Below are 23312 nucleotides of genomic sequence, written 5' to 3'. Positions count from 1 at the left end.
TTTCACGTGATCAGTTATTTTCCATCGATGAGTTCTTGCCTGAACTCGAGTTATTTCCCAAGGAATCCTGGGTTTTTGCGACTGCTGTACATCTTTACAATTGAATAATTTTCGTAGTTTCTTTACCATAAATGGCTCTATTAAAATATCTGAAACCCATTTAGCAAAAGTATCATCCAAGCGAAGCGAAAATCTTGTTAAAAATTGATACAAACTGGTAAATCGATGTAAATTTTGCTTCGCGGCTCCTTGCCGGTTTTGTAATAGCTTACAAACACCCCCCATTCATCTGCATCTGTTAGCCAATCACATTCAAGATTTCCAAATATGGCCGTCACGGGGATAAAACCATGCTTCAACCGCATTTCGTCCTCTTTTTTTCTCCACATCGATAGAAATTTGTATCTTCTGTAAGTGGTAGTGATATCCTCGGCCAAATCAAGTTCAACATGCAGAACGGTGGAAAGCTCCCATACAAAGTCGGTAAGTTTGAAAGTAATCGAATGTACCACACGTGTACAATCCACATTCCTTCGAATGTTTTATCTCGACTGGTCATTGCGTCAAGCTTACAAATTGTGAAATACTTATCCTCATTACCCCCCCTTGTTTTTAAACGGGCACAGTCTGTATTGTACAACTTGACGCTTAAAAGAATACCGGTTTTTAACTCTCAGTAGATTTATTTGTACGTGTCGAAAGAAAACCACGTTTACAGATACCTCTGTCGCTTGCGTAGAGCCACGCTGTTAATTCAAGTGATCATGAGAAACCTTTCACATCAGTCACGCATAAGCTTATTTAATACGTTGTGCTCCTCGTGTTTTTTGTGATAATTAGATGAGATGCCACTTATGTCTTCGATCGTCAATGACAGAAATCGTAGCATTTTGGAGGCGTTTTTGAGGTTCGATTTTGTCTGCTGTCCAGTAGAAGCAAGTTTAGTGGCTTACGCAACATTTGCAAGAGGCGGCACCAACAGATCCCTCGGCGTTTCGGAACGAGTTTTGCAAGAAATGTAGATTATTGATTATCGTTTTCAACGAGGATCAAACTAAATCGTATCTATACAAACTCGAGTGCCTTGATTTGGACTTACATCATTGAATAGTGTACCCTTGTTTGTATGATAATTTGTGAGCTTTGTTTATACGAATCCTTTTGCTGTTTAGACCCCATACTGTTGTGTCAGGACATGTTGAAAGCAAAAGGCCGTGTTTTGAGAGTAGAGCAGAAGTCATTGCAGTTTTATCGGTAGTTAGGCGACAGATGCCTCAAATATGTAACATAGACAAATTATTCAAGTTTTTTGTTGCCTCATATAATTAATTTTGTCCTCATCAGCTGTATATATTTCCATAATCTGGGGACCATGCTATATTGCCCTCTCCCCACTCTCATAGATAAAGTCTCTGTAGGCTCTGTTTGAACCATTAAATATTTTGAATGTTGCTGCTGGCCTTTGGGAAAAAGAGCCATTTTTAGTGCAGAGTGCACTATTGGGATGGTTTAGGGGGCTGCTGTTCGCTAAGTTGCTAAGGCACTAAGCGCTAATGCGCTAACGCGCTAATGTCATAAGGCTAACGCCCTAAGGTGTAAACTTTAATGCTTGTTTAATTAATTAATTTCAATTAATCAATTAGCCTTGTGGGAAGGGGGCCTGGGTGGGGTAGGTACCCGAGTGCATTACAAAAAACGTATCATACTTACGTTGCTTTCTTTCATAACATGACAAAAATATATACGTATGGCTTTGCAAATCTCATGCTTTCCTTGTGGTGCCATTCTCTTAAAGTGCCTATGAAGTGAAATTTTTTTTTTGCCTTTATCTGTCGCTTGTTATGTCTACTTTTCGAAAGTGCCTAAAGCGAATAATGTTACGAAGAGAAAAATCCGACTTTTTGCTGCCCAAAGTGAGCTCAGTATAGCACAACAGTAGTTCTGGAGACCGGCAACGAGTTTACAAGTAATGACGTAGGAAATTGTTTAAGTGATTTGTTTACCCCACTTTGCCTCTGTAGCTATGTGAATTGCCATAGGAGGCTTCTTCAAAGTTCAACATTTTTTTGCAAGTAAAATGTCAGATAGTGATGGATATGTGTTCTCCAGGGAAAGTTCCAATGTTCAAGAGTCGGAAAGTAGCGATGAAGTCGTCTGAACAATTTCCTGTGTCGCGGCATTGTAATACATTCGTTTTGGCCGCGCGCAAAATGCACCCACTTTTGGTTGTCAAATTCAAACTTTGAACAGCAAAAAGTCAAATTTTTCTCTCTTTAACATTATTCGCTTTTTGCAATTTGGAAAAGTAGACATAACCAGTGACAGAAAAACACACACAAAAAAATTTCACTTCATAGGCACTTTAAGAACAAAAACAGTTTGCTCCAAATGCATGCTCAGATTAGTTAGCATCAAAGTCGACTATATGTTAGGTGAAAGATACATTTCATACGGGACTACCCACGAACGTTGAGTGCTTTCCCTTGTGGTAGAGCATAACATGTAACACGCATGCGTTCTAGCATTGCTAGTGTGGTAAATTCCGTTCTGGAGTTCAGATGCATGGCTTTTTTTATTTTCTGTAATAAGTGATATCACACTCTCGTTTTGGCTGGGGATAGCAGTTATATTTCAGGTAACGTCAGTTCTCCTTTTTTAGTGCAAAGAACATTACTGTGACTGTGTATCTTCTGGAATCTTCCCTAGCTCGATTCAAGAAATGACATCTGCCGTGTTATAACTATTGTGTGTTTGCCAGGGTTGAAATAGAGAATGGGAACATATTGCTTCTCCTCAGCAGTTTGTTTGTTTCCTCTTCTATGAAAGAGAGCCCAAAGTTCATATTCAGCCAAAACTTTCCCGGATTAGTTACATGTAAAACTAGTAAATTTGTGACAAAAGAAACTTCGTTATTATTGCCGCAGACTTCGTGGCACTTTCTGAAACCTCCAATTAATTTCATCAGTCGATGAGGTGACTTGCTCACTGATGTGGGATATAATTTCGGTCAAGTAAAGATCTCTACCTTCAATACTTCTCATTGAAATGCTCCATAGTTGTATTACTCGATAGCAGTGTGTATTAGTTTGATGTGGTTTTATTCACACCAACTTGGCTGGCAACAGAATTAGAATGCACTATTCCGTGATTCGACGTGACTATTTGATAATTAGATTAGTTCTTGTTTATCCGTGAAATGAAAATTTACGTTTGGAATAAAGCAAAATCGTTCCTCATCGACTTTTGTATTCCATTTATCTCCAGCAGTGACCTTATATTTTCGTGGAAACAAAGGTATCTTGTTGCATACATTAGCGAGGAAAACAAAAGTATCAAATTACAAACGTTGGCGTGAAAACTAATGCTACAAAATGAACGAAACTTGAGATAAAATATCACAATAAATTTAAAACTGTCTTGACAAACAGTGATTGTTCATTATTTTTGGGCAAAACACAAACGTATAACATACACACTGCTAAGATTATGTCTTATCAAGTTTTTGTCCACTCATATTCTGCAAAAGGGAAAAGGCCTAGTTGACTACAAAGGGAGAGAACAACAGGGGTGAGGACCTGTGTGACTACTGCATCGGAGCGGTAAATTACACTCTGCACTATCTGAGATTGTCTCACTAGTGTTTTTTTTTTTTTTTTGACAAGGTAAAGAATAATATTGGGATATTGCTGTGGGGATAGGGAGGGAGGAGGGCGAGGGGATGAGAGGGGCATCATGTTGACACTGATTTTCCTCTGTCGGGAGGTTAAATTTGACTATGGTGGTGAAGTTGGGAGAAATTAAAGGTTTTGAATATAGAATGTGAGGAGATCTTACCAGGTCCACACTGTAGTGAGATATTGTTGTTTTGGAAAATATCCATACCTCATATGGCGTAGAAGGGTTTTGGTTTGAACCCCTCCCAATTCCACAACTTTGGAGTTTCCAATACCTCCCATGGGGTCAGGCTGGGTATGGATTATTTTTTGAAACTGCACATAGTAATTTGTCTTTATTCTTATCAGCGGACATCAGCCTTGCTGACTGGGGTCGTAAAGAAATTATCCTCGCTGAGAATGAAATGCCTGGTTTGATGGAAATGAGGAAGCGGTATGGCCCCAAGAAGCCCCTGAAGGGAGCCAAAATCGCAGGTTGTCTTCACATGACAATCCAGACAGCTGTTCTTATTGAGACTTTGACTGAACTGGGTGCTGAGGTTAGTTTCAAGTTGGATCTCTGTGTGTGATTTTGTTGGAGGTTCATTCAAAAGAGAGCACTTATTAGATAGGGGACACTAAATCGATTCACAACTGCATTTTTATACGTAAATTTTGCCAGCGTTATGGGAATAAGAACTATTTTTTTCTTTTCTTTTACAGGTTCAGTGGTCATCATGCAACATCTTCTCGACCCAAGACCATGCTGCCGCTGCTATTGCCAAGACTGGTGTTCCAGTATACGCCTGGAAAGGACTGACTGACGAGGAGTATGTCTGGTGCATAGAACAGACACTGGTCTTCGCTGATGGAGAGCCTCTCAACATGATCCTTGATGATGGTGGTGATCTGACCAACCTTGTTCATGAAAAATACCCACAGTACTTGAAAGGTTGGCAATTAAGTTTTACATTTAATACCTCTAGAGTCAACAGTATTGAATACAGGTCTTCAGATCTAAACTGGACCTCCAAACAGAATTTTTGATGTACCAGTAATTTTACATCCACATTGTGTTTGCTGTTGGGATTTTTAAGGGGTGTGGAACAACGGGTGGAAATTCATTTGAACAAGAAAAATAGTGTCCATATGTGAGCTCATAATAGATCTGCAAATTTTCATTCTTTTCAAGAAAATTATAACAAATCTGATGGTTCCCCTCAAAGCTGTTTATTTGACTTTATGATCAATAGAATTTAATAAAACATTAATTTTGTACATGTTAGAATAATATGAAATGGAATCCCGTGTTTTTGACTCTCCAAGGGAATTGGAAAATTGGTTTGAAAAATCAGCTAGTTTGCAAAACTGGGGGCAAGATTACAGTGTTTGACTGAGGGAAGGGATCAGAGACAACTTTTGGTTAAGTTAACGGGAGGTTGGAATATTTGAGGGATTAAGAAATCTGGACTCCACGTAACGTTTACATGTACACACCTATCTCATTTCAGGTATCAAGGGTCTTTCTGAAGAGACCACAACTGGAGTTCATAACTTGTACAAAATGATGGAGAAAGGTCAACTGAAGGTTCCTGCCATCAACATCAATGACTCTGTCACGAAGACCAAATTTGACAACCTCTATGGAATTCGTGAATCTCTTGTTGATGGTCTCAAGAGAGCAACAGACATTATGCTTGCTGGCAAAGTTTGTGTTGTTGCTGGATACGGCGATGTTGGCAAGGGATCAGTGCAGTCCTTGAGGGGCTTTGGTGCTCGTGTTCTGGTCACCGAAATTGATCCAATCAATGCTCTGCAAGCTGCCATGGAAGGTAAAGCTAATAATATTGTGATTTTGGTTGCAGTAGGTTAAGATCAGTCAAGTAACATTACCAACTCTCCCAGATTTATCCAGTACTCTCCCTGGCACAGACCAAATCTCCATGTCTCCAGTATGGCTCACCAAAATCCCGGATATGAAGTGAGCCACCTAAAGCACACTTTTTACACTTATTTTTAAGACGGATTTTTGGTGTTGACATGTTTTTGCGGCCGGATCAGTGGAACTGTACTTTGTGTCCTTTTTTGTGCACTTTTTACAAACTGCTTGTAAGAAAAACTGATTTTGAAGTCAACACCTGAGCAGTCACAGGACGTTGTGACAGACAGTTAATTACTTTCTTTGACACCAAGGCTTAACTAAAGGAGGTGGGGTGGCCTCATGGTTAGTGCATTCGGGTTGGAGCCCCAGCCAGGGACATGCTGTTGTGTTCTTGGGTAAAATTTCACTCTCACAGTGCCTCTCTCCACCCAGGTATAGAAATGGGTATCAGGAAATTTAATACTGGGGGGTAACCCTGTGATGTACTAGCATCCCATCTAGGGGGCAGTAGAAATGCTCCTAATTGCTTCATGCTACAGAAACCAGAGATAAGCGCTGGCCTGATGGGCCACTTGGCTTGTACGCTGACTTGACCTATGCGACTGAAAGCTGAATTGATTCATTTGTGTGTTCTTTGTTTGACAGGGTATGAAGTTGTCACCATGGAAGAAGCTGCCTCCAAGGGACAGATCTTTGTCACATCAACAGGATGCAGTGGAATCATCACCTCGGAACACTTCATGAAGATGAAGGATGATTCCATCATCTGCAATGTTGGCCATTTTGATTGTGAAATTGACGTTGCATGGCTCAATGACACTTGCAAAAAAGACTCCATAAAACCACAGGTGAATGCAACTTAAATAGGAGAATTGTGGTAAATAAAAATAAGTTGCGAGGAAAGTTGGCCTCTTAAATTAAAGTAAGTGCCCTCTTTAAATGGACAAAAGTGTACTAAAGAAAATTTGCTTCCCTATCTTGTTAGGTTGACCGCTATACCCTCCCCAATGGCCGTCATGTCATTCTGCTTGCTGAAGGTCGCCTGGTTAATCTTGGCTGTGCTATGGGACATCCATCATTTGTCATGAGCAATTCTTTCACCAACCAGGTCTTGGCTCAAATTGAACTTTGGACAAAGACGAAGGATTACCCCCTTGGTGTATACATGCTTCCCAAAAAGGTAAGTGAGAAAGGAAATCTTGTGCACCAGATATTTTGACTTCAATTGGTGGCCGTAAAATTAAATTAACCAAAGAAATATCAACTAGTGGAAACCCAGGAACTTTTTGGCATCATCCAGTAAACAGGTCTTTTCAGGTATGGCTATTGTTCATTTCATCAATAAAACAATAGTCTTTCTCAAAAACTGTCTTTCTTTTGAATGCTGACTTGCTAGGATTTAGCAGGACCAAACACTTGAGAGTTGCCCGATTAAAAATATCAACAGAATTAATCATTGGAAGAATTTTTTCTTGCCTTTTTTTTGGGGGGGGGGGGGGGGGAGAAGTGTTCAAATAAGTAACATAAGAACACAGCAGTATTGTTGTTTTAATTACTTGTATATTTAATTTTACAAAATTCGTTTGTTTTTTCAGCTTGACGAGGAAGTTGCCAGGCTTCATTTGGACCATCTTGGAGTTAAGATTACCACGCTAACAGACAAGCAGGCAGGATATCTGGGAATCCCCACAGAAGGACCTTACAAACCAGCTCACTACCGTTACTAAATACTCGGCTAAGGACAAAATCGGTATAATACATGTAGGGAACCTTAAAACTTATCGGAATCCAACAAATTACCTATACGTGTACTACTAGCATACGTGTGGAGAGGAACGTTTATGTCAAGCACTTAGTAAAGTAGTGCTATTTATTATTGTTTTTGCTAAATAAACATATAAGTTCAAATGTAGCCAAGAAAATTGTTCTTTCACTGTTTAAAGAGCTGACTGGAAACCCTGCTGTATATATTTACAATTAGGGTGGGAAAGGGACGCTCACCAAGATCTTTTCTCGCAAATTGTAACAGCAACTCTAAAAATTTTAACTACCACAGTCCTGCTTGGATGCCACTTGATTTAATGATCCATGCAGAATATTCGACAATTATTCTAGGAGCGTGTATTCAGGGTTGTCGGTAGAATTTGTGACAGGCGGCTAATAACGCATAACAGGTGGCGTGAAGCGAGATCTGGAGGGCCAAGCCAACCTAGGGATGGGGGAGGGGAGTCCAGGCCGACATGAAATTATTGGTTGCCAAAGATGAGATTTCATGCATTTTGGGGAGCATTGAAAGTGTTGTCATAAGCATAAAATCAGACGTAGTACGTGTCTTCTGAATCAATATAATATATATAAAGTTACACACGAAAGAAAATGTTACAATCCAAATGACCAACATTTAAACGAAGTATTAACATATACCACAACACCTTGTTTGCGGATTGAAACCAGTGGTGGATCCAGACCTTGAGCTAAGGTAGGGGGGTGGTTTGCTTGCCCAAAATAAGGGGTTCCGGGTCCCCGGGCCCTTCCCCTAGATCCGCTACTGGGAACAGACGGATACATCAGTCTTTCAAGTCGGAGGAATTCGGCAGCTTCTACTGAGAACCCTGCCCATTAGATACAATACGCACCTCGGCTATTATCATCTCATATCCAATAAGGATAGGTGGAATAATTGTTTTACTAAAAACGCCCCAAAATATAGAAAACTAAGCAAAATAAAAACGCCTTAAAAACTTACGCGTACCCTCACCATGTTTGTAGATTATGGACTAATGGCTCTTTAATTCTAACTATCAAATATTTTCGCTCGTGCGCGATTGGTCTAAACACGTCACGTGACCGAACATTCCCCAGCTAAACCTGGGGAATAGCTGAGAATAATCCCCAATTTTCAGAATCGCGCGTGCTGCGAAAAATATTGAAGGATAACAAACACAATAGCCTTCATTTGACTTTGAAAATATGCTCGGATATTTGGCCTTGGACATTAACTGTTTGCTTCTCGGAACAGATAATGTCCGCGGACAAATATACAAGCATAATTTCGCGCCAAAAGTGGGTTATTCAGTGTTTGTCTTCTGAGGCAATTTTTGCGGATATTTTATCCTAATGGTTTGGTATATACTAAAACAATTATTCCCCTCAGTGTCGGTGGCTAGTAGTTGATATTTACCTCGCCGCGAACTATGAACTACTAGCCACCTACATAGAGGGGAATAATTGTTAAATATTCAGAAGTGCGCGTGTTGCGAAAAAATATTTGAAATGAACAATACTAAACACAACAGCCTCAATTTGGCGCAAAAATATGCTCTGTGGTTGTGCTTGGATATTATCTGTACCGAGAAGAGAACAGTTTTCCATGAGCGTAGCTTGAGGCAAACTGTGAGCTTTGAGGAACAGATAATGTCGAAAGACAAGCCTCCGTGAATATTTTTGCGCCAAATGGAGGCTGTTGTTTACATACACGGTAATTCCATGCTGAGTAAGCCAATGAAAACTCTTGAATTGCATTATCCAATGATCCATTTTTAAATAAAAAGATAAATACTATAAGATAAATTTAAACTGTGTATAGAAGTTGTTCTAACTCCCTCTAGCTGCTAAGCATTCATCTTGCCCTGATTTCACTTGTCCTTGTGGACCTTGTCGTCATGCGCACTCTTGTATAAGAACTCCGTGAAATCATAAGCCCAGCGACTGTGAAGCAGTTCATATCACCAAACTTTCCGCGTGAGCTAACCTCGCGTGCCTCGTCCAGGCATTCAGTTGGGGTGCAGTGTGAAAAAAAAACGTAGGAGCGAAAAAAAGGAGACAGAGTCGTGGTACAGGGAGCGGGCGCCGTCCCACTTGTTTGGGTAGGGTATCGCGGGCAAGGGCGGCGGAGCCGCAAATTGAGAGTCGGTGAAGCCGTAGAGAAGAATCGGGCGATTGCGGCTGCGCAGGACTGCGCCGCCCTTGCCCGCGATACCGCAATATCCTACCCAAAGAAGTGAGCCTGCTCGCAGGCTCGCGCCGTCCCTCGTAAGGGAAAGCCCTGGGAACGAGGTTGCCTGTCTTTTGTAACCTCGCCTCCTCGGTATTGCAACGCCTGCAACATACTTGCAACTAGCTGCGTCAATTAGCTGAGATGTCGGCCAGCTGAGTCGAACAGCTGAGTCAACTACCCTAGTATTCAGTGAGAAGGAGCTTGTGAGAGGGAATTTTTGGAACTTAGCTCGAGTGGCAGGTTTCTGTATGGTGAAGCGAAACATAGAGACTGTTTTGCTTGTGTTCGTTTTCGTGGGAAGTTCGTCGGAAATGGAGAAAGATGTACGATACGATGCAGTGATATTGTAAGGATACGTCCACACCTAGCTTGCATTCTATGATACGGTCGTCCTCGATTGAGGATTGATTTGAAGTGAACTTGTCACAAAAAGATGCTTTTTGTTTGAATAATGAGGTCGTCAGGCACTTTGAGTTTCTTCAACAAAGGAGTTCTGAAAAGAGTGGCAGTTTTTGCTGTATGCTTGTTCGTATTTTGTGAATATCTGATATATTACGTCGTGATTTTACAATGTTCTTGGCCTGAAATGAACAACGAAGACAACCACAGACGATCTGAGCCTTTAAAGGCAATGTTTCTGACGGATACACACTTGTTAGGGTCAAAAGATGGCCACTGGTTCGACAAACTGAGAAGGGAATGGCAGATGGAAAGGGCTTTTCAAACGGCTGTCGCTCATTTCAACCCTGACGTTGTGTTTTTACTTGGAGATCTGTTCGATGAAGGCATGAAATGCAGTGATGAGGTAAGGCGTGCATAATTTAAGCAACAAAGGTAGAAATATGGGGAGTTTTATCAAGGAGCTATGTCACTATAGGGGAATCTTTGCTGAAGTCATGGGATTGATTACATACATGTATTAAGCTCGTATATTTTGCGTCATAATTAGCATTTGTTGACCTTCGGCAGAGAATTAAGCATCATGGAAGGAAAGGAGGTTTTGACTAATAATGGTCAAATATCGAAGTATGGTAGTAAAACAGAACCTAACTTGAACGCATACAGCTGCACATGTAGAACAGGCAGAGGGAGGCGGTGTGGTTGAGTGGTTTGGGTGCCAGACTTAAAGTTTGGAGGTCACGGGTTCAAGTCCTGCTCTGTCCACTGAGCTGGAGTTTCTTGGTAGACCCTAGTTCAACACCTTGGTCATCCTTGTACATAGGCATATGAGCTGGGAGGTGGGGGGGGGGGGGGGGGCGAGGGGGGCTGCAGCCCCCCAGCTACGGAAAATTATGTAATTTTTCGGGCAAAATGGTCATGATTCGGGCAATGACACTTGAAAGAAAACATTACAAAATAATACTGTTGATGGGATTTCCAAAACTTGCAAAAAAGTTTCAGTCTACTTTTTATGAAGCTCTGTGTGATTAGACGCTCGATCAACCGGGTGTCTGTAGGCTGTTAAGTGGCTTCTTCAGTGAGTTGGCACCTGAAGGAGTACCATGTGTGTGTAGTATGATCGTGCCGTATAAAGTGTACCAGTTGTTGGTGCACCAAAAACGCCACGTAGTCAGTCGCCGCAGCGTTTTCAGCTTTCCTTTTAGATTGTAAGGCTTGTAAGCTACTTTCTCTGACATTTGCCTTGCAAAACAGGACTTACTGAAATGTTATTAGGACCTGGAGTTTTCTGTTAGCTACGAGTTGGCTAAATGTGTATCATGGAAATCCACAATAAGGATATTATTTCTTTTCGCAATTTTCTATCAACAAAACAAGGACACAAATCAAAGCAAATGAAGACCAAGACTTTTTTTCTTGTGGTGGCTCTGAAAGAGCTGTTTGGAATGTCTTAACAATGGGGTGTTTTAATTTCTTTCTTGAATTTTTCTTGGAGGTGTTCCTCTAGTACGTAGGTGTTGTTAACCATCTTATTTATGTGGCTTCTGAATTCATAGAAGGCTTGCAGTGTACGCTGCAAGTCTGCTGTGGCCAAGGCTATCTCGTACGACTTCTAGCAATGCCTCGTGTTGTTCTTTGAACGTCTCAAGTGTGTCGAGACATTCGTCTCGAATATATGATTGCTTCTGTAACACGTTCAAATGATCCATCTTCAAAGACAAATGTCACTGTTGCTGATCAGCCGATCGCTGAACAAATGCCATGAAAAGAAACACTTTTTCTCTGAATAAATTTTAGATTTTACTCGATTGAGACTGTTGATAGAGGTAATTGAGTATGCAAGCTTTCAATAGAACTATCTTTGTGAATGTTTTTGTTTTTCACACAATTTGAGTGCATTTGCATCCCGATTTCAACAATCGGGCATTCGGGAATTGAGTAATTTTTTGGGCAAGAAAGTCACCACCCCACAAGTCAGAGGGTGCCCGTATGCCTACATCCTTGTGAAAAACCAACTGGTCTGAAAGTGAAGAATGATCATCGCAGTAAATTTTCCAATTTAGGCAATTGGAAAGAAGAAGCCTGAAAAAATCAGGGCTTCAATGGGATTGGAACCCGTGACCTCAGTGATACCGGTGCATACTGATCTCGTTGAAGCCCTGATTTTTTCAGGCTTCTTCTTTCCAATTGCTTAAATTGAAAAATTTACTGCGATGATCATTCTTCACTTTCATCTATGACCGCAGTTCAAATATGAATTATTTCATATATACTTCACATCATTTCACTCCTCACGGGAAGATATGAACTCAATTAATTGACCTCACTCCCAATGTGTGGCTTCATAGCTCAGTTGGTAGAACATCGCACCGGTATCGCGGAGGTCACGGGTTCAAATCCCATTGAAGCCCTGATTTTTTCAGGCTTCTTCTTTCCAATTGCTTAAATTGGAAAATTTACTGCAATGATCATTCTTCACGTTCATCTATGACCACAGTTCAAATATGAATTATTTCATGTATACTTCACATCATTTCACTCCTCACGGGAAGATATGAACTCAATTAATTGACCTCGCTCCCAATGTGTGGCTTCATAGCTCAGTTGGTAGAGCATCGCACCGGTATTGCGGAGGTCACGGGTTCAAATCCTGTTGAAGCCCTGATTTTTTCAGGCTTCTTCTTTCCAATTGCTTAAATTGGAAAATTTACTGCGATGATCATTCTTCACTTTCACCTATGACTGCAGTTCAAATATGAATTATTTCATATATACTTCACATCAACCAACTGGTCTGCCTCTAGCCTGATCGTCAGATGGTCCAGGTTGCTTGCAGCCAGCAACCTGGATCATCTGAGAATTAGGCTAGCCTGCCTCCTGCCATTTGGGATTTTTAAGCCTATTATGTTGTTTGACACGTAATACGATGCACGTAAAGTGGAATCCTGATTTTTTCGAACCTCCAAGGGAAATGAAAATTGGTTCAAAAAATCAGAGATTTTGAGAAATCGGGGGTAAAATTACAGTGTTTGGTTCAAGTTATCGGGAGATTCGAGAAATCGGGATTCCACACAGTTTGATCACCCACAGTTACTTGAATCAACAGCATATCGATCCTCTGCCCCCTGTCCAGTTATGCCATTTAGAGAAAGGAAGAATTTTATGCAGTTTAGTTAAGTAGGGAAACACACATATCATTTCAAGTGAAAGGTGAAGTTTAATTCTTTAGTTTAATGCTATATTAGCTCGTTTGTTGAGACAGAGTGTTCAGTATAGCCTCACCGTCACTGTGGAATACTCTTCCGAAAAAAATTACCATAATTATTGTAAGCCTATTTGTCAATTTTTAGATAAGTATTTAGTATTTAGTAATAAGTATTTAGTGTAGGCAAATAGACTTCAATGTAGGTGAATCAACTCAGATTGTGTAGGCGAAACGACTTCAATGTAGGTGAATCGCTTTGTAGGCGAAACGACTTTTAGGTGAAACAACCAGTTACCAATAGGCCAGGTTCAACTGTAGTCATTCACATAATGTCCTGTAAACAGTTTTAAGGCAAATGACATTACCAACCAACAAAGTACAGCCCAGTGTCTTTGTCAATAGAGTATATATTGTGTTTACAAGGTGTAAAACTTGTATTTATGACAACCTTGACTGCCTTGGTTGATTTTGAAATTAACTGCGACAAAATTTTCTTTTAACATAGGAATGGGATAACTATATCCAGCGTTTTCACAAGATGTTTCGTCATTCTGAGGATACGGAATTCTATGTTGTGGTTGGAAATCATGACATTGGATTTCACCCTGAGTAAGTATGTAAGATTAGTTATTTTCTGAGGCCCTTGACACCTAAGAGAGCATAGGCCACACAACACTGGATATTTGCTAGGTAATTGTGACTTGTTGGCATTACCCTGTCATTTATATCCTGTTGTGAACCGTTCTTTTCTTTGTCCTCTTCAACATTCTGCTTGGCCATACAGATATATCTTGTAAGCTCCACCTGGTTATTAATCATCTTTTTCGCCCTGTGGGTGTCTTAACTTGATCCCTCCAACAGGTGCAAAGGATCTTAAATTAATAGGCAATGATTTATGAAGATTTGAAGTATTTGTATCACATAAGTTCATCTTGACAGAGGAACTATCATGATGATAGTTTGTCAGAACAGATGATCTGTAGGTTTGCCCATATTTTTACACGAATGATTTATCAGGGAAACTTAACTGTTCTTTGCCCAAGTTCATCTCAGGCGGATGAGTGGCAGGATTTTGTGGTTCTCGTCAAGTAAAACCTTTGCCTCACACTACCAACACTGCTAAAGCCCAGCATCCTTTAATTTGGTGAGATGTATGAGCACACAGAAGTTGTGCTTTAACAAGAGTCTGTTAGTTTAGGTTCATGTATGTTGCATTTTATTGTTAGTGTTATGTTTTTTTTCAGAGCCTCTAGTGACAAGCATCTTTTTAAAAGGTTCTCATCTGTGTTTGACTCTCCCTCAGTTAAACTACTCAGCTTAAGGGGAAATCTGTGAGTTTTTGCTATAAAGTTATATTTTATTTTGTAGTAAGCAATAAAGTGTGACTACATTTAGCTCAGTTGGCACACAATCATATAATATTAAGGCTGTTTACAAGAACTATAAACATCCAATGCCCCTGCCCCGGAAGGAACACTGTATGTTGACACCTTATGACAGCTGTTTAGGACTCTAGAGGCCCTGTAACAAGACTAGTAATATGATTCAGTTCAAGAGCCAGCTATCAAGTGAAAGTACACAATGCATCTGTAAGCATGACAAAGCATGAAGTCCAAAGCAAATGTTAAAGACAATTCCATATTTTCAGACCTGCTAAGTTTCCTGAAAACATCCTCACGATGCTTATTAATTATGATCTTGTTGATTTACTTTAGGTTTGTTCTAGTAAACTCCATAGCCCTGCAGGGTGATGAGTGTTCAATGTGCTCAGAGGCCATGACTCAATTGATGGCTGTGGCTGAAAAATTAAACTGTCACCGAGAGAGAACTAAGAAAGACATCTATGAAGACCTGGCAAAGAAACAGAAGCCATTTTGTGAGCTGCCTAAAGATTCTCCGGCACCTGTACTGATACAGGTAAGCAGTTTTCTGAGTGGCATGTGTAGCAATCAGTAACTGATTTCTCCTCATGTTTTTGAAGAATAATATTAAGGAAGCATTAATTAAATGATTGAATATTAAGGAAATGGTCACCAAAGAGAAGCTAGCGTGATGAATAAGGAGTTATTTTACAATAACTGTAGAAATTCTTGTACACTTATTGGCCAATTTTCATTGTCAATAAGCGGACAGACTCATGAATTTATAATTTATGTGATAATGCATTGCAAAAAACAAATTGACGTCAGTTTTCTATGCATCTTGTCCTGTGGATCCACGGCTACTTTGACAATGTTATGACAAACTCAGACAGATGCATGCATGAAAAACTGATGTCGATTTGTTAACTGGAAGATGTATGAAGGTGTTGAGGAGCTGAGAACCGTGTGCACCATTTGCTGTTGTATGATTGTGGGACACTGGTATTCTTGTTGTGGTGCTAATTGGATGAGGGTGCTAAATTGAATCACTATCGTACGACTAACACTGCCATGCCTTATAATAATTGCCAAAAAGTACTAATTAAAAAAACTGAAACAAAACTGTCAGTGACTCGGTTTTTGATAATAGATAGCGACTGGTTTTTGCTAAATCCTAATTAAAAACAGTGGGACTGCTCACTCATGCTTTTTGTTGAGGTTGACAACATTTACATATCATAGATAAGAAGATTTCATATCTCTCCACAGCATTTTCCTCTGTACCGTCAAACAGAAGCAATCTGTACAGGAGTTGATGCTCCACCTCCCGAGGAAAAGCAATCCAGGAATAGAGAAAAATGGGAAGTAGTATCCAAAGAAATGTCTTACAGACTTCTTTCACTGATTAGGCCCCGACTGGTGTTGAGTGGCCACACCCATCATGGCTGCTATCTGGTGCACAAGGATGGCACCCCAGAAATGACAATTCCATCATTCAGTTGGAGAAACAGGAATAATCCAAGCTTTGTGCTGGTATGTGGATCAAGTAACATTTGTGAAGTTGTATTTAAAACTGTGCAAGATTTGTAGGGTTTATACAGTTAGACCCCACTAATTTGAACTCAGTTGTTTGAATTCCCCGTTATTTTGAAGTCAAAACCATTTCGCTTGGATTTTCCCTTCAGTTGAATTTACTATCGACTATTTTGAACTCCCCCCATTTAAAACTATTTTTCATTTCCCCAGAGTTCGAAATAGCAAGATTCAGCTGTAGTAACGTATTTCCACTGGGGCCCTCACTCCCAAATGGCCCAAACCCTGCGCAAGCTAAGCATAGGTTAAGGGCAGAAGTGAGAAAGAAGTGGGATTGAAGAAAAAAATCAAGTTATCACTGCAGGGAAGAGGAAACTCTGTCAAACTTTAGTCTTTTGTCTGTTTTAAAATCACAACGAATAAAATAGAAACCCAGCCTTTTCACACCAACACTTACTGGAATTAGAATAACCTTGAATTCTAGCTAGTAAGGGGTGTTTATATGAAATTTCCCTAGTGAGAGTATTGAATGTGTTGTCTAGAGTTTGAAACTGGCCATTCATCTGCTGTAAATTTAATGAAAAACAATCTTTCCAACTTAAAAGAGCCTCTCTTCCCAGGGGAGCCCTAAGAAAGCAGGATTATAACACAATCATGTTGTATCTATATATCTTTACCCCTCCCATGGAAGGTTTTTTGGTTTCTTCCCTGCCCCCCTGCTTATTTACCACTATGGAAATTCCAGATTAGGTATAAAAACCTTAGCTTTTGAAAGCCCCCTCAAAAACCTCACAATTTTCAATGATCTTCCCGGCCGTCACTGTGTATGGATGTTTTTTGGAACTTCCAATTCAGTTTTAATAGTTTAAGTTTTTTGTATCTGTTTCTGTTGCTATTGCTGTTGTTTTGTGCTCAAACAGAAGCAATGCTAAGTAATAATTTACTAACAAGTTCATTCTTGCCTCTATTTCCCTTTGCAGAGCATCATAACCCCAGACAAGTTTGCCTTGTCAAAGTGTTTCATTCCACGGGAGAGCACTGTTATTGCTATGTACATTATAGCTGGAGTTCTGTTCATTTTGATGATTTTGAGACTTACATATCTATGCCTAAAATCTCATAGAAAATACAGACTTTTTATATACAATTCTTGCATAAGATAACGTTAGTTTTTGTTTACAATAAATTATAGGTGTTTTTAAGGAACTTTATGACTGAATTTTAAATTTTTCATCTGAATTTTAAATTTTTCACTTAGATGAATGAAATTACTCATCATTTTGTAACTCTCAAATATTTGCAATGTGTCTGCTGTGTTTTTATCTTATTTTGTACACCAATTCTGCCTATTTCAATTCTTCTGCATCAATTTTTTTTGTCTGCTCAGACAAGCAATGTGAACACAGTCAGTCAGTCAGTCAGTCAGTCAGGAAGTCTCAAAGCTATAAATGAATATTGATTTTTTTTCGGCGTGGTCGAAAAAGATTATTCCAGAAACATCAAGACTTGTTTCATAAGTTTATTTAAGCTTATAAAAATGAATTTTTATAGCTATTTGAAGCTCTTTTTGTTAATTTATAGTTTTTTTTAAAAAATCCTCTGTAAACAAGCTTTGCAGTTTTGCAAAACCAAAAATTTTACTGCAAGCAAAATTGTATATACCTGTAAAATTCATGATTTCAATTAAAATAATGCATTGAATGGAACAAAATTTGTTAGGAGTAGTTACCAAGAATTTTACCAAGATAGCTTAGGAGGGGACTGGGGCAAGTTTGGGGAAGAGGAAGGGAGCTAGGAGCAAGAGATTATGGGTTGAGTTTGTCGAGGTTCACGGAAGTCTTGTAAACTTTTTTTTCTGTTTTTACTAGAAGGAATGCTTTGTAAACACACAACTTGCTGTTTACAGAGCATTCCTTCTGGTAAATTTACTTCTGATAAGGGACTGGTCAAAACGTACAGGGAGGGGGTGGGGGGAATTGGGCCAGAGCATTTGAAAATATGGTGGTTAGAAAACACATGACCCAGCCCTTCCATTTGGCACAAAACTGAGTGACCCACCCCTAAATGAAGGTTGAAAATCCCATGACCCACCCTCAACAAAACATGACATTTTTGGTTGCATAATCTGACAAAATCCCATTTTGCGTATGAAATTGTGGTATTGTTTACGTTTTAGATTTATTTCTTAATACTAATACAAAATCATGTAAAAAAAAAATGTTTACTCTTGCATCTTCGAGTCATGCATGTAAACTCCAAGAAAACTGGACCTTAAACCTTTCTCATTAGGCTTCCAGCCTCGCAACGCTTGGAACAGTGATCCATCTAGAAAAAGGCTGTAGTGAGTCCTGGGAGTCACATTGCCAATCAACTACAAGTCCCAGATCCATGAATATGTGTCCCGTACCCTTTGGGACAAATAGCATGAAGACACAAGTAGGCCATTTGGTGTTCTTGAAGACCAGCGTGTCGAGAGAGCACAGTATTTTGAAAATTTCTACCATGAGACTTCTTGCTCAATCCGATAGACTTTTTAGCTTTCGTACAGATTTTACAATACATGAAATTGTCATCTCTATTATACACCAGCCAAGTATATTTTTTCAATCACGGCTTCCAATGTTTTCGTCCTTTGGAACTGGAAGGAGTTACCTCTGTTGTCGATTATGTCAAACGTGCGAACGCTGCTGTTAAAAATCAGGATGACCCACCCCCATGGGTAGCTGAAAATTGAACGACCCACCCCTTACCGAGGGCTCAAAAACTGATGACCCACCCCCTCTCTGGTCCGGCCTACCCCCCCCCCCCAAAAAAAACCCTTTTTCACCAGTCCCTAATCACGAATTTATACTTCCATCTTTCTCTTTGAGATCTTTTTTTGAGGGATCTATTTTATCAGAACTGTTCACAACTAGTCACAGAGCATTCCTTCAGCAAATTTATTTATGCCAATCAGGGATTTATCTTTGCTTATTCCTCTTTCGGATAGTTTTTGGATCTGTTTCACAGGTCTAGACCTTCAGCAAAATTCACTCCTGATAATCAGGAATTGATTCTTCCTTCTTTCTCTTTTGGATCTTTTTTCTGGATCTTTTCCAATAAGAACTGCTCACAGCTGTTGACAGAGTATTCCCTCTGGAAACTTTACTCCTAATTCATACTTCCTTCTTCCTGTTGTGGGTAATTGACAATGTTTTGCTTTCGATGGGGATCAGCACTCGGTGATTTAGTTCCTTCCGATTCGTGCTGAAGGGAAGTTTAAATTAATCGAGTTGTAACGTAATTCACTTCCCTGTGCTTTTTTCGTGAGAATGAGGTAATTATTCCCTATTTCGATCCTAACCAACGATCAGGCGTTCTTTTTTTCACAGCAGGGGGAAGGAGAAAAAAAGAACGTCTGATACAATTGCTTCACGAGTCGTCTGCCCGTAGTCCAGAATCTGGACTTTTTTCTGATTGGTCATAAAACAGAAGAGTCTTTAAGCCTGCCTTTCTGATTGGTTACGCGATTGGATATCTGACTTCCGTTGCAATTTCAAAAAAAGAACGCCTGATTCGATCCCCCGGACACCCGTTCCTGCAGGCGAGAACAATTATACCGGTAGAACCTCGTTTTCTCGAACTCCACCATATCTCGAACTCAAATTAAATTCTTGCTTGCGCTTTGTCTGAGCGTATAGGTCTCCAAGTATACTCTCGATTTACATGTCGTACTTAGGACAGGTGATAGATTGACAAGAATCTTTATTATGTCGAAAACGAGTTTTTTACTCTTTAGTTGCCAAACGCCTTCCTTTCACTGGCTGAAGGTTGATTAACACCAAGCAATACTTAGCCAGGAACATTTTGTCTAAAGATTAATTGCAATAAACATGATAAACACCGTTCAGCTCTTCTGGAAAGTCGTTAACGTGCGCGCATTAACAATTAATATTTTTAATTTGGCGAGTCCTCTTTGTTTTTGCTTTGTGCCTCCAGGAAAATAGATTTAGTCTTTTTTTCTTTTATCAGTATAACTAAGATTAATTAAGGCACATTCAGAGTTTTTAATTCTAAACACGATCACAAAGACGTGATGACTCCAAATAAAGAAATAATCGGCGTTCCTTGCCGAATAATGATCTAGCGACAGCCGAGTTCGATTTATTTCCAGGGGCTCCGACTTATCCCCTGAAGAAAATGACTTTTATTTTTTTAAAATTTTGACGACTTCTGAATTTATCGTCATTGAGGTCACGAAGATAAGAGCCATGTCTTTATCTAAAGACTAAAATTTATTACATTGCTTTTATTGGTTCTCTTTTTAACAACCATTAAGTAGCTACTCTTTGTTTTGACCGTTACCCACAAAGGTATAAGGTAAGACGCCAGAGATCTTTACCACGCCCTTTTAAGATTCATATTTCCTTTCTTTTCACAAGGGAATGCAAAAATTTAAATTCGTATTTTCAGTAAATGCGTCCGAGAACTTAAACGTTTCTCTTAATTTAGATGTAAATTGGATCAGTTATTTCATTTTTCATAACCCACGTTCATCGAAAAGCCTTCAAATAATTGTACTACTTTTGTACAAATCATAGAATACAAACATGGAAGTATCGCGTCAAAGAAAAATCAGACGAAATCTACTTTCGGACCGAATTATTTAAGTTGTGTTTGACAGTGACAACACTGATCACACACTGAAGCTCAGTGTAATATAAAAACTATAACTCGCAATAAAATAGTCACAATTCTCACGATTGGCCTTTGTTTGTTTTCTTCTTGTTTTTCTTCTTCTTCCTCTTTTATACCGATTTATCGTTACGCACGTAATCGAAACGGAAGAACATCTTTTTCATGTCTGTAGGTTTCAACAGCTGCTTCGTCAAGATCAACTTTCAGACATCGTCTGCGCCGAAACAGTTTCGCCATTAAGTGAATATTTAATTCGGCGAAAAACGCACGCCAGTCAGTCTTGGATCGAAACTTCAATAAAGAAATATTTTAAAGGCTATACAGCGATACATTTCGAGCACGAAGGCAAGTTTCAACGTTCGGTGGCAGCTCTGTTACAGTGCGGATATGCTGAATTTAGTTATTTGTAGGTGTTTATAATAAAAACTACGAGAATTAAGATAAAAAATGGAATAGACAATTAATATAGCTCGCAAATAGAGCCGGAAATAGAGCTCTCTAACTTACAGCTTTCATTATGTACACCTGACAAAGACTATGTTCTTTTTTTTTTTCTTTTTTAAAAATCTGACCCTTAAGCAGTCATTGAAGATTATTCTTTTTTGGCGTCGTTAGATATTTTAATCCCTCTTTAGTAAAGCTTGACATCGTCAATTTGCAGTAATAATTTTGTTGAGGTCAAGAATAGTCGGAGCAGATAAGCTGAAAAGTTGCTCCTTGAAACGATACAAATTTTCAAGCACCGTTGAGCCTTAGAGCTAGAGATAAGGTGAAAATCGTCATCTTCCACTGAAAGTGGCGCATTAAGGCTACCTTCTTTTTCATGATAAAATATAACCCAGTTGGCGTCGTCTCGATACACAGTGGAATCTCGATGTCTCGAACCCTGGTGTTTTCGAACGAACATTCGTTTCCCTCTCCTCAATCGAAAACTGTGATTTTTCAGACCGCTTTTCGTTTTCCTTCAGTTGGAAGTTCGAAAAATCGGGATTCCACCGTATTCTCGAAGCCTACAATGGCACTCTTTCCGCTCTCTCGTTCAAGTCAATAATGTTCCCATTTTGTGTCCTTGCTCCAAGCTTTCGACATCCTAGAAGACCTCTAAACTCCTCCCGATATTTCTCGTTGAATATTGTGTAAACAATGGGATCAGCTGCACTATTAGCAAAAATGAAAATATTAGCCAAGATAACCCACGTATTGCACTGCGCACAGTTACTACCGTTGAAGTCGAGCACGAGCCAGACGATGTGATTGGGTAACGCACAAAGGGCGAAAACTATGGTAATAACGATGGACATTCTCAAAACCTTTTCCGAATCCCGCGCTTGATTACCCCCCTGCCCGTCTGGCGTGTTCGGCCCGTTTTGGCGCAGTTCGCAGCAAATTTTAAGGTAGGAACCAAACACGATCGGTAGAGGTATTACATAGTCTATGAAGAAGATCACAAACGAGTAAAGGCGACTGTAAATTTGTTTAGGTTCGGGCCAATCTTCCTCGCAGCGGCCAGTCGAGGGGTTTACTTTCAGCACCAGAACGTACGGCAGTACCAAGATGAACGAGGCAATCCAGATGACGAGGATGGACTTCTTTGCGGCAGCGAGTCCCATTTGAACCTTAAACGGATGAACTATAGCTCGATACCGGCTGTAGCCGATCGCAGCCAGCGTGAAAATTGACGCGCTAACACACATGGTCTGTAATGGAAACAGTGCCTTGCAAAGGGCGACGAAGTACGGCCACACGCAAGCCTTCTCTTGAACAGGCAAGTCAAACGGTATACATATTAGAGTGAAAGCCAAGTCGGCCACGGCTAAATTCACTAAATAGTAATTCATCACCGTCCGCATACGCAGTCGTCTCCAAACCACCCAGCAGACGAAGCAGTTGCCGCAAGTGCTGGTCACAAAAATCACTATGAATATCAAATACTTCAATATTTTAAAAGCCAATTCATTGCTGAGCGAGGGACAAATCCTTACGGAGTGATTGAATTCTGTAGAAATCTCCAATGGGTTCGAATTCACGGTAGCATTCATGCTCGACTTATTCCAATTCCTGATCTGAAGTTCAGAAATGCTGATGTCGACGACTGATTGTCAACATTCGCTGTAGAATATGTGCATTTTGAGTAAACGTCAGAACGCTTGCAGGCCTGGGGATTACGTATCAGCTGTTTCTAGGCAGGTGACACTTCGTTATCGTTTCCCTTACACACGTTTTCGTTTCGAGAGGTAAAAAAAAGTTACTTTCGAAAACAAAAGAGTTTTTAAGGAAGTCGAGTACGTGATCACCTGTAAAGCACATATCACAAAGGGCCGTGGGGCGCCGTTTGTAAATTTATTATTTAGACCGAATTTATGCCATTTCCCCCTTATTTATAAATAATTGGAAACGCCACAAAATTTGTTTTTAAATAAGACACAAGAACTTGTCCGTTGATATGTAAATAATTATTTTAGGTACGTTCTGATTTATAAATAATCTTTTACCATAGAGTTATTATATATAAATAATAAACTAAACAACTTCAATTATTTATATATCAGGTCATCTCTAAAATAGTTATTTACATATCATAAAGTTTGTAAATGCCATTATTTAT

At 39.7% G+C, this 23312-nt stretch overlaps 3 protein-coding genes across 3 annotated transcripts; 2 read left to right on the top strand and 1 right to left on the bottom strand.

Annotated features, from left to right (window-relative positions):
• Nucleotides 1-363: 363 nt before the first annotated feature.
• Nucleotides 364-7447, top strand: LOC145466416 (adenosylhomocysteinase B-like). Its single transcript, XM_081450132.1, has 7 exons — nucleotides 364-483; nucleotides 4023-4213; nucleotides 4377-4605; nucleotides 5165-5485; nucleotides 6181-6383; nucleotides 6521-6715; nucleotides 7131-7447. Exons 1-7 carry the CDS (start codon nucleotides 450-452, stop codon nucleotides 7260-7262), a joined length of 1305 nt encoding a protein of 434 aa, XP_081306258.1. The 5' UTR covers nucleotides 364-449; the 3' UTR covers nucleotides 7263-7447.
• Nucleotides 7448-9105: 1658 nt separating this feature from the next.
• On the top strand, nucleotides 9106-17747 carry LOC145464853 (metallophosphoesterase 1-like). The gene is made up of 6 exons (XM_081448654.1): nucleotides 9106-10337; nucleotides 13642-13745; nucleotides 14381-14467; nucleotides 14852-15053; nucleotides 15767-16030; nucleotides 17011-17747. The coding sequence occupies exons 1-6, from the start codon at nucleotides 9984-9986 to the stop codon at nucleotides 17191-17193; spliced, it is 1194 nt and encodes a 397-aa protein (XP_081304780.1). The 5' UTR covers nucleotides 9106-9983; the 3' UTR covers nucleotides 17194-17747.
• A 3643-nt stretch (nucleotides 17748-21390) lies between these two features.
• LOC145465824 (orexin receptor type 2-like) lies at nucleotides 21391-23046 on the bottom strand. The gene has a single exon (XM_081449581.1). The coding sequence runs from the start codon at nucleotides 22744-22746 to the stop codon at nucleotides 21718-21720; it is 1029 nt and encodes a 342-aa protein (XP_081305707.1). The 5' UTR covers nucleotides 22747-23046; the 3' UTR covers nucleotides 21391-21717.
• Between the last annotated feature and the right edge of the window lie 266 nt (nucleotides 23047-23312).

The sequence above is a fragment of the Orbicella franksi genome, chromosome 13, assembly GCF_964199315.1.
Source record: "Orbicella franksi chromosome 13, jaOrbFran1.1, whole genome shotgun sequence".
NCBI lineage: Eukaryota > Metazoa > Cnidaria > Anthozoa > Scleractinia > Merulinidae > Orbicella > Orbicella franksi.
Note: the sequence above shows the minus strand (reverse complement) of the source record. Positions and strands in the feature narration are given on the sequence as shown.